This window comes from Solanum verrucosum, unplaced genomic scaffold (genome assembly GCF_900185275.1).
Source record: "Solanum verrucosum unplaced genomic scaffold, falcon-dt-bn FXZP01000253.1, whole genome shotgun sequence".
In the NCBI taxonomy this organism is placed as follows: Eukaryota; Viridiplantae; Streptophyta; class Magnoliopsida; order Solanales; family Solanaceae; genus Solanum; species Solanum verrucosum.
The window spans coordinates 212061-228460 of record NW_026019984.1 but is presented as its reverse complement, the minus strand read 5'-3'; the positions used below and the strand labels follow the sequence as shown (position 1 = coordinate 228460).

General features: G+C 31.7%; 2 protein-coding genes and 1 pseudogene across 2 annotated transcripts; 1 reads left to right on the top strand and 2 right to left on the bottom strand.

Moving 5' to 3' along the window:
- Nucleotides 1-2569: 2569 nt before the first annotated feature.
- On the bottom strand, nt 2570-5836 carry LOC125818244 (probable leucine-rich repeat receptor-like protein kinase At1g68400). The gene is made up of 3 exons (XM_049497786.1): nt 5162-5836; nt 3966-4631; nt 2570-3327 (listed from the first exon to the last, which is right to left on the bottom strand). The coding sequence occupies exons 1-3, from the start codon at nt 5820-5822 to the stop codon at nt 2744-2746; spliced, it is 1911 nt and encodes a 636-aa protein (XP_049353743.1). The 5' UTR covers nt 5823-5836; the 3' UTR covers nt 2570-2743.
- A 3721-nt stretch (nt 5837-9557) lies between these two features.
- On the bottom strand, nt 9558-10374 carry LOC125818316 (NDR1/HIN1-like protein 6; annotated as a pseudogene).
- Nucleotides 10375-14026: 3652 nt separating this feature from the next.
- On the top strand, nt 14027-16060 carry LOC125818315 (dynamin-related protein 4C-like). Its single transcript, XM_049497855.1, has one exon. It carries the CDS (start codon nt 14027-14029, stop codon nt 16058-16060), a length of 2034 nt encoding a protein of 677 aa, XP_049353812.1.
- The last annotated feature ends 340 nt before the right edge of the window (nt 16061-16400 follow it).

Below are 16400 nucleotides of genomic sequence, written 5' to 3'. Positions count from 1 at the left end.
AAAATCAAGATAAATCAGGCATTATATATTGTAAGATGTGAAAAGGGGATAAGACTACAATCTACATACAATAGACCCTTGTGATTTGATCCTTACCTGGACCTTAAGCATAACAAAAGTTTAGTGCACTAGACTGCTATTTTTTGAGCAATTTTTACATATAGCAAACATAAAAATCATATTTGTATGTTATAGCTATAGGTTGCATAATTGCACTCCATATCAAATTTTATGTTTGCTATGGAGCTTTTGATTTGTATAATTCGCTAGATACATCCAATTTTATACAAATTGTTCAGTTTTGTATAAATTCATTTATACATTATAATTTGTATAATAAGATCTGTATTTATATAATTATAAGTGTATATGACGAAAGTATATGTATTTGTATTTGTATATACACTTTTCTCTCGCTTTATACAAACACAAATACAAACATATTTTATACATTTGTATACCGAATGGGTAATTGTATACCTAAAATGACTAATTGTATATCGAACCAGATGGCAAAAAAATGGAATGTTTGCTGCGAATTACAAATAAAATAAACTATGGCTATATCATTTAATTTGAATTAATAGTTTGCTATTTCATATCATTTTCCCTTTTTTATATGAGACTTGAGGGTGTCCAACACCTTTTCACCTCTTGGCAAATATATTTAGTTAGCAAGTTGATGCAAGTCATGCAAATAAAAAAAAATTGAAAATGTATTTGATAATTTCAAATTAACTGGATTAGAAGACATAATACACTAAATTTTATTCTATCTTAAAGATGATATTTTTAGTTGATGCATTCTTGATTGATTGAGACAAAAATGATTCTCCTAGTACAACTCAACTTCGTCAAGCCTATCCATATTTTTATTGACTCTTTCCAACCTAAAAAAATCCAAAAAATAAAAAATGCCAAACAAATAGGCCATTGCCAGTGAGTCATTGGGGACCCTTTGGGCACACACATCATTCACACCTTTTGGCTAAAAACAACATGGCTCCCCATATGAAGCAACAGCAAGACAATAGTTGTGCAAAGAATGGGAATAACTTGACATTGTGACCCTTGTTTTTTTTTGTGGAGCCAGAGTCGGATCTAAGATTTTAAATCAATAGTATCCGGTTATCAGTATCAATACTTGGTCACATTGCCTGTCTCAAGCCTAAGTGGAGGAGGAGGGTTGGTTACAAACTAACAATTAATTAAGTTACTTGCGCATGTTATGATCTCAAACCTGAGTAAAGGAGGAGGATTAGTTACGGTTAGGATGACAATTAGCGTAAAACTAATTGATTTTTGGATAGCGAGAATTCATATAGTTGAAGGTAGGGGTGTAAATAGGAGGGTTGACTGAATTTGGACAGATCAAGATAGACTGAGTCAATAAATGAATAGGTCATTAACCCACTCAAACATTACTTGTGTTGAGAATAACTATGTTAGAATTCCTTTGTTTATTTTCTTATAATTTATTTAATTACCTAGTATTTTTTTTTTCTCTTTACTATGACTACACATTACATATCGAACAATTAGCCTAACTTTGAAATAGACTGAATTGGACGAATCAAAATTGACAAGACTTAATAAGCATGACCCCTACCAATTTGAACAGGTGGAACAAGTCATATTTTCATGGACTGATTTTGTCACCCATAGGCAATGAATGTGCCAACATGTGCTTCAAAGGTGTACATTAGAACAGTTTATGTCAAGACAATTGTTCCTCTAAAAAGAGCCCTAATTAAATTTTCCTCAAGTCATTATCATGGGCCTTAAACTGCAACTGGCATAGAAAAATAGGTCCATTATGCATGTCTTTCTCATCTTTAAATGATCCAGACTGGCTGAAAATGAAAAGTTGATAATGAATTCATCATGTGTAGAATACATGCATTGATATATTCTATTTGTATGGTGCAAATGCAATTTATGTGTTGAAAAGTTTTGCGGCATAGCTACATAGACAGAAGGGTGGTCAGTTGAATATCCTCCGTCAAAAAATTGTGCATGTACAAAAAATTTAGGGGCAAAGATAGAAGCCCAAAATTCAAAGACGCGCTTGATCTAACTCAATCTGTTTTTTTTTGTTCAAACTGTGTATTTGTGGTAAAAATTCACTAAATATGTACTTTTAAAGTGTGGTATAGAAAGTGGCAATTGAATTTCATTTTTTACTTCGAGGATGATAAAAATGAATGACAAAAGGTTTAGAACAGTTTGATTAAGTCAAATTCGCCTAGTGAAAAGTCTATTAGAACGGATTTTACCGCTTCCTAGCAAGAGAACTTCATTTTCAAGACTTGAACTCCAGACTTCTGATTAAAGGTGTAAGAATCTTAAAAATTGCAACATATCGATGGAAAAGATAATACTAGCTAAATATTCACTACTATTATAAGGTTTTTAAACATTTATGTTTGGAAAAAAGAAAAGGAATTTTAGACCATAGGAAAACAATTATGTGATCCAATTAATATTTTTTTACACTCTTTAGCAAATACAATTGTAAGAAATGGACAGTACATACAAGAAAAACAAGAATTAAAGAAGTAAAGAATGATATAGTAATTGTACCAAATTATTTCTAGGTAAAAATTGAAAACAAAAAAAAATCATCATAACTAATTAGTATTTAGTAGTAAAGAACTCTATTCTCCTCTTTCGATGATCGAGAAATTCCTAAGGACTAGTAAATGTAACATTTCAAAATTCGATGGATAATGGACTTGTCCTTTTATCTGTTCTCTTTTTTCGCAATGTCTTCGATCATTTCCTCCACTACAATCATCTTTGGCCTATCTTTTGGAGATGAAACCAAACAAGCCATAGCCACTTTTAAAAGTGCAACCATTTCATCTTCCCTTTCTTTATACCTTGCAAGTTCAAAATCAAACACATCCCAAGTCCATTCTTTGTTCACAACACTTTGTATCCATTTTGCCAAACTTGTTTCCCCTTCACTTGTTGCAATTTTCCCAGTCAAAATCTCTAGTAAAACCACTCCAAAGCTATAAACATCACTCTTTTGAGAAAAATTTCTTGGATTTTGGTTTGTGTTTACATTGTTTTGTGTCGATAATTCCGGTGCTTTGTATCCATTGTTTGATGAAATTGGCATTTGTAAGAGCAAGTGAAGACATATATCAGAGATACAAGCATTGCCATTGCGATCAATTAGTATGTTTGATGATGTGAAATTCCCATGGCAAATCTTGGTTTTGTTGTAGCTATGTAAAAACCTAAGTCCTTTTGCTGCTCCTAATGCATATTTTAGTCTTGTTGCCCAATCCAATGGTGTTCTTCCTGGTCCACGATTGCCTGTGGAATTTTATACTATTAGATCACCTAAAAGATAACTAAAAGTTATTGATTATGATAAGTGTAACTTATTATCTGATAAACAACTTATTATAACATGTTAAATTACACTGATAGTATAACGTTACTTACTTGTAATAATGCATGTAAGTCAATAATATTTCAATCTCATATAAATGGGTATCAACAATATGAACTCTCAATAACCCTTCCATTTTATTCCTAATTAATAATCAGTTAGATTAATTTTTTGGGAAGTTCAAAGTGTTTATTGTTTAAAAAAGTACTTAATTTAGAGAGTTGAGGTGTTTCACCAAAGTTTTAGGAAAAATAGAAGTGCTTTTGGGTAGTAACAGAAGTAAAGCAGGTTTGCCCTAGAAGCACTTTTTGAAACCTTGATCAAGTATAAATTACAACAATAACAACATACTGATCAGTGACTCAACTTCAGGTTACCGTGGACATGATCAAGCCACAAATTGTTGTTCTAATATTGCAAAAGTGTATTTCAAAGCAGAAAATACTTTTTCTAATAAAAAATACAATTTAAAATAAACAGATTTTGAAAGTTTGACCAAACATACTATAAATTTCCGTTTTGGACTTAGGAATTGAGAAGTAAAGGACTGAAAAATTACCATGTAAGAGATTGTGTAGACTTCCATTGGGGAGAAAATCATAGACAAGAAGCAATTCCTCTTTTGATGAATAATAAGCTCTAAGTGGCACAACATTTGTATGTCTCAAATTACCAATTAATCTCAAAAATCCATCAACATCTTTCATTTTCTTCAACTTTTCAATTACTCTTTTAACCACAACAACATCTCCATTATCCAAAATAGCCACTTTATAACTTGTTCCAACACTCCCTTTTCCCAACATTTCAGCTGAGGCCTTCAACAAATCATCAACTTTATTGAAACCTTTACATCCTTCAAAACAAACCATTGTTGCAAATTGATCACTTGTTTTCTTGATACCATATTCAAATGAATGATACAGACTTGAACTACTCGTGTCCTGATTATTATACTTCGTATTCATCTTCCCCAATCTGTAAATTTCACTCTCTTGATTCTTCTTTCTGTAATAACAACACCATGTTATTACCAAAACCGTCATCATAACGCCAATTGCATCAAGTGTGACTATCAAGAGAAACATGTTTTCACTCAAATTCTTCTTTCTTTGATTAAGAAAGTTGAATTGTGAATTAGGAGTACTCATCACTGTTGGATTACTATCCACTGTTTCACTCGGGCAAATAGTTCGTAATGGATATCCACAAAGACGAACGTTTCCTATAAGAAAAATACATTAGTTGTTGAATTCGAAACTTCATGAAAGTAGTTTATTTTCAAAGACAAAACCGAAAAGTAGCTAGTAAACGTTATTTCAACATAGAATTATCATCATTTCTTTTAAATTTTGTAATCGTTAGCTTAGTTAGCTAAAATCCGCATTCAGAAGAAGTTTGAATGCATATTTTAGCTCACTAGCATAGGGGGGATAAAATCTAAATAGTGACCTTTTAAGGCCAATTGTGCAAATTCCCTGATATTTCACTGGTTTTGACCCGGACAAATTTTGAACGGTTTAATCAAGATCCGTCTATTAATTTGACCTGCTTCGACCTAGCCATTTTTCAATCTTGTAATTGAGAAAATAGTCATTGTGGTAACGTTTCAAATTTCACAAGTGAAACTCTACAACAATATTCTATGACCATGGTTAATTCTCAATTACACGAACTAAAAAATGACTATTTATGAACTTTATCTGTTTTGATCCGTTCAAATTTGATCCAATCCGCTCATTTCCCGCACTTTACCTGCAAAAGCTGCCACTGGAAATTTTGATAACCAATTTGGGATTTTCCCAGAAAAGTTATTCCCAGAAACATTGAATTCCTTAACTGAAGCAACAGTTTTTTTTTCATCAGCACCAAGTGATCCACTAAGAGAATTAAACTCGAGACGCAGAGTGATCAAATGCGGCAATTGATTCAACTCCTTCACCGGAATCTCACCGGAAAACTCATTAAACGACAAATCAAGTCGCCTGAGTCGCTTCAAATGGTAAATTCCCGATGGAAATTCACCGGAAAACTTGTTGTGAGAGAGGTAAACATGTTTGAGATTAGGCCAAAAATCGAATTTCGGAATCGAACTGAGAGAATTGTGATGTAAACTTAAATGACGAATTTGTGTAAGATGAATCAATGGATGAATTGATCCGGTGAGGTTTAAGTGATTGAGTACAATTTTTACGACTCTACGAGTAATTGGATGACATTTTACACCTATCCATGAAGAACAGGGGGCATTTCTAGACCATGAAGTAAGAAAATTCGACGTATCAGCTCGGGATTTGAAGGCTAAAAGAGCTGAGAAATCGTCCGAATGAGATACGGTGAAGAAGAAGACGGAGATGAAGAGAGATAAAGAGAGGATTTTAGAGAGAGAAAATTGGTTTGGAAACAGAGCTGCCATTTTTTGAGTGCTCTGTTTTTGCTCTGTTTTTTTTTTCTTTGGAGAAAGAAGAATGTAAAATAGTTGTATTGTGATGTTGACATTACCGTTACCTCTTTAATTATTTTCGTTTTTTTCTTCGTTCTGTATTACGAGGTATCATCATAAATTGTTAAGTTTTTCGTTGACAGTCAGCCTAGCACAAGTTCACGCGGGCGAAGTCGACCTGAACTTATTTGTGAGTGTCGTATAATATTTGCGAGTAATCTTGTATGTGATATGTTACGTGTTAATAGTCCATTTGACCGAGCTTCTATGAAGTGAAATGTGTTTATCTTTTTAATTTAAAGATATGCTTATTTTGGAGAGTTGTCGATTTTGGCAACCTTGTTTTTTGTAAAAAATGAGTGTTTTCGTGTAGTAGCAGAAGCTGCAAACTATAAATTATCTTGATTTTTTTTTTGAAATCTTGACCAAACACAAATTACTACTCTAATATTACTACAAGTTATTTTTGAAATGATTAGACAAACACATATTATTAATCTCCCGAACTATTTTCTCAAAAAACACTACTTCTAAAAAGTAATTCGGTCAAACTAACTACTCCCTCCGTTTCACAAAGAATGACCTGGTTTGACTTGACACGGAGTTTAAGTAAATAAAGAAGACTTTTGAATCTTGTGGTCCTAAATTAAAGTTATGTCAAATGTACAAAATTGCCCTTAATCTTGTGGTCTTAAACATGCCACGTGGAAAGCAAAAAGTAAAATGTTACCAAAAAAAGAAAGAGGTCATTCTTTTTTAAACTGACTAAAAAGGAAAGGAGGTCATTCTTTGTGAAACGGAGGGAGTATAAATTACACTTTTGGCGTAGAATTTCTCTTTTTTTTTATTTTATTTAAGTCTTTATTTTAGAAATTTCTAAAGGGGTGTATTTATGATGTTACATCATACTTGAAAAGTATTGAGTAACAAACCAAAACTAAATTATCTTAAAAGTAATCTTCTTGGTGAAGTATTAAAAAGAAAAATATGAAAGGTAATATACAAAGAAAAAAAGCAAAAAGGAAGGGAAATAGATTAAAATGAGAAAGTGGCATTAGGTGTTTCTTTTTGGTACTTAATCTTTGCTGTGAAGTGATGACTTGTGTTATTATTAACGTTTGGTGGATTAATTAATGAAAAGAAAGAAATAATTTATTTTTAGTATTTTTATGTACCAAATAATGGAAATTACAATACCATTCAATTATTTGTGCAAATTAATATTATAGTAATAATTGAACTTTCAGTTAAATATTTGTTGAGATATATAACAAATCCATAATATATGTACAATATCTTCAAACATTATCGAATTCACTTGAACTCGTAATCAACCCTCCGATACATATCACTTTATTTTGGCATTTTTAAGGCTATGTTACCGTTGCATTTAGCCCATTGGGTTAATTCATCATTGGCATTATACTCATAAGATTTAAAGCAAATGTAGTGTTTTGTGTGGTAATGTGTACTCATTACTACTATAACAATTAACTAATGAAAAAGTAAAAATAATTGTGGAATTATGTTACAAAAGACATATATAGTTTTTAATTAGTGTTTTCATATTATTTAAATCTATTGCTAGATAAATATTTTTTGGTAGTCAATCTTCTTGATAGTACGATAGTTAGCATCTAAATGTGTAAATATCGTAGTAGAAGCAGAATCAATGTTTTAAATATAACTCTATCAAACTTGTGGTATACAAAGCATAATGTGGAGGGAGACACCTACAAGTTAGTTAAATTTGGTACCTAATTGCAACCCTCACGTTTCCTAGTCATCGTCTTTTTAAAACATTAGCCCCAATTAACTCTTGACCTAGTGGTGTAGCGAGCACTTCATCAACCATTATGAACACGAGTGGCTGATAGTTGGTATCGTCAGAGAAGGAGCTAAAAGTATCGGCTTTGACGTCCTTATATTATTATTCACAAATGAATTGAGAATTTTAACTGATATTTTCAATTCCGATTTAGTTGAAGCGTCGATATTGGTAACTTTTTTCCTACTAATTGAAATGGGCCTTGACAACATGGGCCGTTTAGGCTCACCTCATTGTATTGGGCCTTTTGCTCTAGCACTAGATAAGGCCCAATGGATACTTTTGAAACCCATATCCACATGGATCATAAAAGACATGAGCCCACATATATAATGGAGCAAATTTCACATATAGTAAACATAAAAATCATATTTGTATGTTATAGCTATAGTCTGCATAATTACGCTCCATAGCAAATTTTATGTTTGCTATGGAGCTTTTGATTTGTATAATTCGCAAGATACATCCAATTTTATACAAATTGTTCAGTTTTGTATAAATTCATTTATGCATTATAATTTGTATGATAAGATATGAATTTGTATAATTTTAAGTGTATAGGACGACAATATATGTATTTGTATATACACTTTTCTCTCGCTTTATACAAATACAAACGCATTTTATACATTTTATACCGAAATGTATAAAATGGCTAATTGTATACCGAATCAGATGGCAAAAAAATACGATGTTTGTTGCGAATTACAAATAAAATAAACTATGGCTATACCATTTAATTTGAATTAATGGTTTGCTATTTCATACAATTTTCCCTATATAATGACTATAAGGATTGAATTAAGCATTTTACATGGGTTTTACTTAGGGATAAGGGTCTAAAAAATACCCAACTTTGGTCGGATTTGCTGTTGCGATACTAAACTTTCACGAGGACCTATTACCTCTCTAGGCTATTTAATACCATATTTTTTACCTCATGAATTATTTAATAGTGTATTTTAAAGGTATATATGTGCCCACGTGGACACATTACTATTTATAATTTTGCATTATTTTTTATGTCCACGTGGGCAAATATATATGTTTAAAATACGGTATTAAATAGTCTAGGAAGGTAATACGTCCTCGTGAAAGTTTAGTATCGCAACAACAAATCCGACCAAAGTTGAGGTATTTTTCAGACCCTTATCCCTTTCACTTATATACACAATAATAAAAAATAATATTGAATAAGAAAATGTATTAACTAAACTAAATTGTTCATCTTTGCAGGTTAAAATAATATCAAATTATTTTGAATTCAATTATTGTGTTAGGTATAGTAACACTCATTTCTGTCATTTAAATGAATATAATGTTGGATCTAATAAAATATCAATTACTATTGTATATACTTTTTGTATACAATTTTTTTTTTAATTATTGATTTTGAATATACATGCAACACACGTACTCTAATACTAGTAATACAAAGAAGTACTATAAAGAAACAAAATTGAAAAAACTATTATATATTTCCAACCCCTCTGTTTTTCTTTACAATTCTTGATTATTTTTTTATATAAAAAAAAACTCAAATTTTTTTTATGTTTGTTCTTCTGGCAGTTTACAAACAATTCCAAATTAAATAAAAGAAAATTATACAGAAGTAAAAAATTTGATTACATTGACTAAAGAAAAAGCAAAAACAGTAAACTCACAAAACCAAATTGAGTTGAAATCAATAAAAAAAAATTAAAAAATTGATAAGTACTCCTCCATCCTTAATTATGATCTCGAGTTTGTGCCTTGAGAATGGAGTCGACTTAGATAGAAACCTCAAAGTGACTTAAGATAGAAACCTCAAAGTGGTACCTTCTGACGTGAATTTAAATTAGTCGAGTTTTAAAACATGTACCAGACACCGTATGAAAAACCGAAAAAGTGAAGTTGTAACTAGAAAGTCCATCTCAAAATCTTGATTCTCAAATCAACCTTACATTTAGCTGTTGTAATTGAAGCCACACTTGGATTTTTCCCTTTAGGTATTGGTCCATTGATACCATCACATGTTACTCTAATCCCCACTTTGTTAGTTTTCAATTTGTCCATTTTCACAACAATTTTTGTATCCAACAAAATCCTCATTGGCATACCACTTTTTCTCTTCATATCTGATTTCAAACTTGAAATTGAATCCACATCAAGAACTTGTGACACAATTGATAATGTTGAATGTATAATTGTAACATTATTTGGTGCACTAATAAATCGTGGAAAATCCCCATTTGCTAGCTCAATTTGATTGGTTGATTATGCTTTTAATGCAATTGGATCATAAGTGTAAACGACTTTCTTGTTTTTGTTCTTGGTAGACAGAGTTACGTTGAATTTAGTAGCGAGTCTTGTAGTATCATCAGGGGATGTGGTGAGATTAAACTGCAAAATTTTGAGAGAGGATATCGAAAATGAAGGGAGTTGAGGATGATAAAGGAAGTAAAAAATTGTACCAGCAATAGCTACAAGGATAAGAATGACGATGATCATGAGAATAGTCCAACAACAACATCGACAAAAACATCTACGACAATTGCAACCACGGCCACGACGTTTGTGTCGGTAGTTCGGTCGATAAGGGATCCGATTCGGATTGTACGTCTGGCTCTTAGGGTTGTACGTTTGATTTTTTGGTGTGGGGTTCGGATTGGCGGTGGTGGGGTTTTTAGTGGTGGTGCCATTAGGCTTGGTTGCCATTTTGGTACAAAGTGGAAAATGTAGTATAGTAGGTTGATAACGATCAATAATTGAACCTGACTAATTTTGTAACGTTGATATCATGAAGGAAAAGGAAAGAACAAAATAGATGATGAAAAATATTTTTTTGAAAGAGCTTTTTAACAATTGATAAATGGATGTTGGTGGATAATAAATCATAAAACATGGTGAAGTAAAGTGTCAATGTCTTAGTTTTTAGGGTTTTTTCTTGTATTTTAGTTCAAAGTTTTTATTTTTGGTGAGAGACGTGAACTCCATAACCACAAAGGGGACATAGATACAATATAATATAGACACCTCACCAATTAAGTGAGAATATATCCTAGCTGAATTATATTTGAATTTTAGTTTTATATTATGAAACATGCACCTAAAAAAACACGATTTTCGACAGATTTTCTATCAGAAATCTCTATGTTCACGGAAAAATCACTATTTTCTAATAGTAATAATTTTAGATATTTGTTTTAGAAAACTATATTCATTTTATCTTAATTTTTTATACTATTTCTTATTAGTCCGCAGGGCGGCTCAAATACCTCAATGGCCTAATGCCAAAACTCAAATTGAGGCCTTAAATTTTAAATTTTCTTGCGAAATTTATTATAAATTAATTAATTTAGTCTTTCTTGAGACATAACATTCAAGATTTGTTGAACTTCTATTATTTTTTTCTCTAATATGGAAATTTTATATTTTCTACCAATAATATAATATATTTTTTTTAAAAAAAAAACTATAATTGTTGTTTAAGAAAACTGAGGCCTTTGTTTAGTTGTAGAGTCTCCCCATTAAATAGTCTGTTTCGAAAAAGAAAAACACTTTTATATATTCGATTGTAGTTTAACTTTAAACTTTTCTCATTTTAAATTGTACATATTTTTATTGACATGTTTTTATAATCACGAAAATATCACGATATATTTTTAAAATTACAAGTTAAATTTATTTTAATTTTCGTTACTAAATTAAACAATATCACATAAATTTAAGCAATAAAGTACTATCAAATATTTATTTCTTATATTATGCATATTAAAATTCAAACGTCATTGAATACTCATTACTAAATTCCTAACTTCGTCATTAGATAAATGAATTTTGACTTCTTTTGAAGTTCAATTTTTGTCACTAACTTCTTTATTAATATGGCACCAAAAAAATTATTGTTACAAATTTCAATTTATCTATAAAAACATTATTATTTTACTGAAAATACATGGAGCATATATTTTGCCGTCTTTGCTATATATTTATAGTTTTTTTATTCTTTTTTCTTATAGGTGATGTGCAACCCACGTTTCATGAGATCTAAGTTTGAGGTTGACACGTTGGAGTAATAATATAACAAAGTGGTCTTTGGTAAAAAGCGTTTTTTCTAGGGATGAATTTTTTTAATGTAAATTTAAATTAGTTGAATTTTTAGAGAATATAATTAACAATAAGAAATACATATGTAGATATTAAAATTTTGTGAAATTTACAAGACAAGTTTCAATTTCAGTTAATGTTCTTGGGGCTATTCTACCTTAAATCTTAGATCATGCTTATATAAAAAATAATATATTATCTTGAAGAGGTATCTTGAATATATTTCACAAATTCATATAATATTCATAAAGAAATCAAGATGTGGTCAACAACTAAATATTTCAAGAAATCTACAAAGCTCAGATCAAATAAATCTCAAGGATGTCCATATCATCTTAGTTCGAGAAAATGGTACTAATGACACTCGAATGACAGAGATCATCAAGAGAGAATAATCAAGGGAGGAACATAATTCTACTCACTTAATGTTAGAAAATAAATTACATTCTTCCCTACTTTTGAGACTAATAGCCCTCGAATCACGGACAATTTTCAAAAATAAAACCAAGGGAAGAAATTGATTGCATAGAACTTTACTAGAACTAAGTGTACTTCATATTTTGTAATTTCTTGTGAAATCAAATAAATGAAAAACTCCACTACTATTATCCTCACACTACAATATGATATCAAGTAAAGGAGCATGGATCCTGTACGGTTCAGATGGTTATTTTTAAAAAAACTATATCATCCCAATGTTTTGGGTATTTTATAATATATAATTAAAATTAGACATTTTAAAACCATCCCAATCATATCAATTTCTCTTCGAAATCGGTACGGTTTGGTTAATTTTTCATTTTTTTTTTACTTTTAAAATATCACCTCAAAATATACTATTATTAATATATTTCCTTCACAAATATGTTCTTGAAGAAACACTTTAATTCTTCACAAAAAAGACAAGAATATGTAAAACCTTGTTACCATATTGTTTGATCTTAAATATTTTATAGGAGTGTTTGGATAGGTTTTGTTGTATGGTTTGATAGAGTATCTATTACAGTATCTTTTAATTTTAAACTTAATTAAGTAAAGGCTAATTAAAGAGCAAAGACCTAAAGTCGTCTAGTTGTCAGAGACCTAAGACCTAAGTTATATTCATATTTAAAAAATGTTATAAAATATATTTATATATTAAATTTAACATATTGTTAATATTTAAAATATATTTACATACATGTAAGGTTGTTCGGTTCGGGATTTTTTTGGTTTTTTTCATAAATTAAAAAGACCATCTCAATTGCTCTGGACAGTTATACACTTAAATAAAAGTCCACGGTATTATTAAAATATAGCATAAATCGGTTCGGTTCAATTAGATTCGGTTGGTTCGGTCGATTTTTCATATTCTTTTGACACCCCTACTATCACCAAAGTAAATGGAATTTTGGACACTTAAACGCCAGTTGATGGATGCTTGTTATAGATTGAGAAGACTGGAAGTTTGTAGGAAAAATTGAATTGGGATGTTTGCTGTCAATAATCTTTCTGCATTTCCTGTATCAATAACTGATCTTTTGATTATTATGAGCTCACAGCCAGAGAATAATTGGAGGGAATTTAAGAAGTTTTATGAAATTGTAACACCTTGTTTGAATGGTTGTTACCATTGTATTGTTAGTTTAAATACAATATTTGTTTTGATTGTTATTTAAATTTTATTGTATCGTATCGTTTAGATCCACTGTAAGCTAACAATGAAAAGTCATATTTTGTGTAACAACTGATTTGGTGTGATCACGTCATTACCTTGATATTCTCTTCTCATTTCCTCCATCTTACCTTTTAATAGTAGTTATACCATTTATCCTATTTTTCTTGTTGGTTTATCATTCAAATTGCTGATGTGTAACATTATGTAACGATGAAGAACGTTAATATTGTATTCATTAAAAACAATTCAATACATTATGAATCAATACGTAACAACCATCGAAACAGAGTGTAACAGAAAAGGAAAGGAATGGTACTGTGTCAACTGTTGGAATGCCCAACGAAAAATGAAAGCATGCAGAAGTAGTTCAAGTGTTTTTTGTGATGAAAACGATGAGTTTAGTATTATTGGGGATACAAAACACATTAAGTTTATTTAATTATCCCCTTGATTGGAAAAGCAATAGCCATTAATCTTGATTGATGATTTTTAATGCTCATAAATGAATAATGACCAAAAAACATGTATAAATAGCCATATGTTGCATTCTTATGATCATCAAGAAATCACACATTGTAGAGAAGCAACATAACATTTATCATAATGCATATCATGAATAATGACTCTTCTTCTTCTACTAGTGAATGTGCACTACAAGTTGTTGATCAAAAACATCTTGCAGTGATAGAACCACAAGGCTCTAATGTTCCTGCACCGATTGTTTCATCTTTCAATGATAGAATTCGACCACTCCTCGACTGTGTTGACAAGCTTCGACATCTTAACATAATGCAAGAAGGCATCCAATTGCCTACTATTGTGGTGGTTGGTGATCAGTCTTCTGGAAAGTCTAGTGTTCTTGAATCACTTGCCGGAATCAGTCTACCTAGAGGACAAGGCATTTGCACTAGAGTGCCTCTCATCATGAGGCTCCAAAATCATAATGAGACAGAGTTACACTTGGAGTATAATGGAAAGTTAGTTCCAACTGATGAAGTTCACATTGCGGAGGCGATTGTTCTTGCAACTAATGAGATTGCTGGACATGGTAAGGGAATATCAAACATCCCTTTATCACTCATAGTGAAAAAGAATGGCGTTCCTGACTTGACTATGGTGGATTTGCCTGGAATTACTAGAGTTCCTGTTCACGGACAACCAGACGATATCTTTGAACAAATTTCAGATATTATTATGAAATATATAACACCTGAAGAAAGCATAATTTTGAATGTTTTATCAGCTACTGTTGATTTCCCTACTTGTGAGTCTATTCGGATGTCGCAGAAGGTGGACAAAACCGGGGAGAGGACTATAGCTGTTGTGACAAAAGTTGATAAAGCTCCTGAAGGGCTACTTGAAAAAGTTACATCAAATGATGTTAATATAGGACTTGGCTATGTTTGTGTTAAGAACAGAACTGGGAATAAGTCTTACGATGAAGCTCGTAGTGAGGAGGCTAGGCTTTTCCAAACTCATGCACTATTATCAAAGATTGATAAGTCAATGGTTAGTGTTCCTGTTCTGGCACATAAGTTGGTGCATATTCAAGCAAACATCATTTCCAAATGTTTGCCAGATATTGTGAGGAAGATTAACGACAAACTCACTGTTAATGTTGCTGCTCTCAACAAGTTACCACAACATTTGAGTTCTGTTGCTGAAGCATTGACAATGTTCATGCGTATTCTGAGTTCCACCAAGGAGTCTCTAAAGAAAATATTTCTTAGAGGGGAGTTTGATGAGTATGCTGAAGATCTTGAAATGCATTGCACTGCTAGATTAGCTGAGATGCTCAACGAGTACGCTGTTGAGCTACATTCAAAGAGCATTGAAAAAAAGGAAGATTTCTTGATGGATGAGATCATGTCTTTAACAGAAGCAAATGGGATCGGATTACCAAATTTCCTCCCTCGTGCTGTTTTTCTGAATGTTTTACAGAAAAAGGTCAGTGGGATTTCAGCAACTCCTGAGGTGTTCGCGGGGAAATTGTGGAACTATATAGAGACAGTTGTCATCAAAGTTTTGATGCATCATTTCTGTAACTACCAACAACTTCAGTCTTCCACTAGGTGCGCGGTGCAAAATTTGACTGCCAAGAGGAAGGATGAATCGATTAATTGGGTCCGAGAAATCATTGAGATGGAAAGGCTGACGGATTACACTTATAATCCTGAGTATGTTGGAACTTGTAGTAGGCTCATGGCTCAGCAAAAACCATTTATGGAGATTATGAATGATTCTAACAAGCGCTCGATAATAAACCTCGAGGGAATTGGAGAAGTTGATGTTGGGAGTTTGAGGAAGCATAAGGATGTTGTTCAGCAAGCTTTTGAATTGAAGATGAGGATGATTGCATACTGGAAAATCGTGTTGATGAGATTGGTCCATCATATGGCACTGTATACAATGTTTAATCTTCAAAAGATGGTTAATTATGAGATTGAGGAGGAGATTGTTAATGAACTTATGGCATCCCATGGTGGTGGCATTGAGAGAATGCTGGAAGAATCACCTTTGGTTTTGGAGAAACGCCTTAGGCTGAAAAAGAGTGTGAAGCTGCTTAAGGAGTCGAAAGATGTGGTGGCGAAAATTATGGACAGGATTGCTCTTCACATTGATGGGGAAAAGGCGTAAACGAGTGTTTGATGTTTTCAGATAGTATGTCTTGTTGTCCTTGTGGCCTTAGTTCTCTTCTTTCAACTTTTTTGGTTATCTACGTAGTTCTCTTTTATTAAGTTTGCAGTATGTCTGTCCTGTTCTAGCATCTTATCTGCCATTTACCATGTTTTAATTTCTTTTGCTGATGGTTCGAACAAAAGGTCCTAGCTTCCTATTAATGAGTTTGATTCTGCATTGGTTTCTTTTTTATGATGCTCCTTAAATTCTGCTTTCCAATTTCATTCACTAGTGGCCTTTTTGGGGTATATTTCCCGTCTTGATGGCTTAATTCTGCTTTAACTGTTTGCATTCTCTA

Excerpts from the sequence above, each read along its gene's own strand:
- LOC125818244 (XM_049497786.1), bottom strand. The coding sequence starts at position 5,822 with ATGGCAGCTCTGTTTCCAAACCAATTTTCTCTCTCTAAAATCCTCTCT. Across the intron at positions 4,632-5,161 it reads TCCAGTGGCAGCTTTTGCAG|GAAACGTTCGTCTTTGTGGA; the intron begins GTAAAGTGCGGG and ends TTTTTCTTATAG. Across the intron at positions 3,328-3,965 it reads TCTACACAATCTCTTACATG|GCAATCGTGGACCAGGAAGA; the intron begins GTAATTTTTCAG and ends AAAATTCCACAG.
- LOC125818315 (XM_049497855.1), top strand. The coding sequence starts at position 14,027 with ATGCATATCATGAATAATGACTCTTCTTCTTCTACTAGTGAATGTGCA.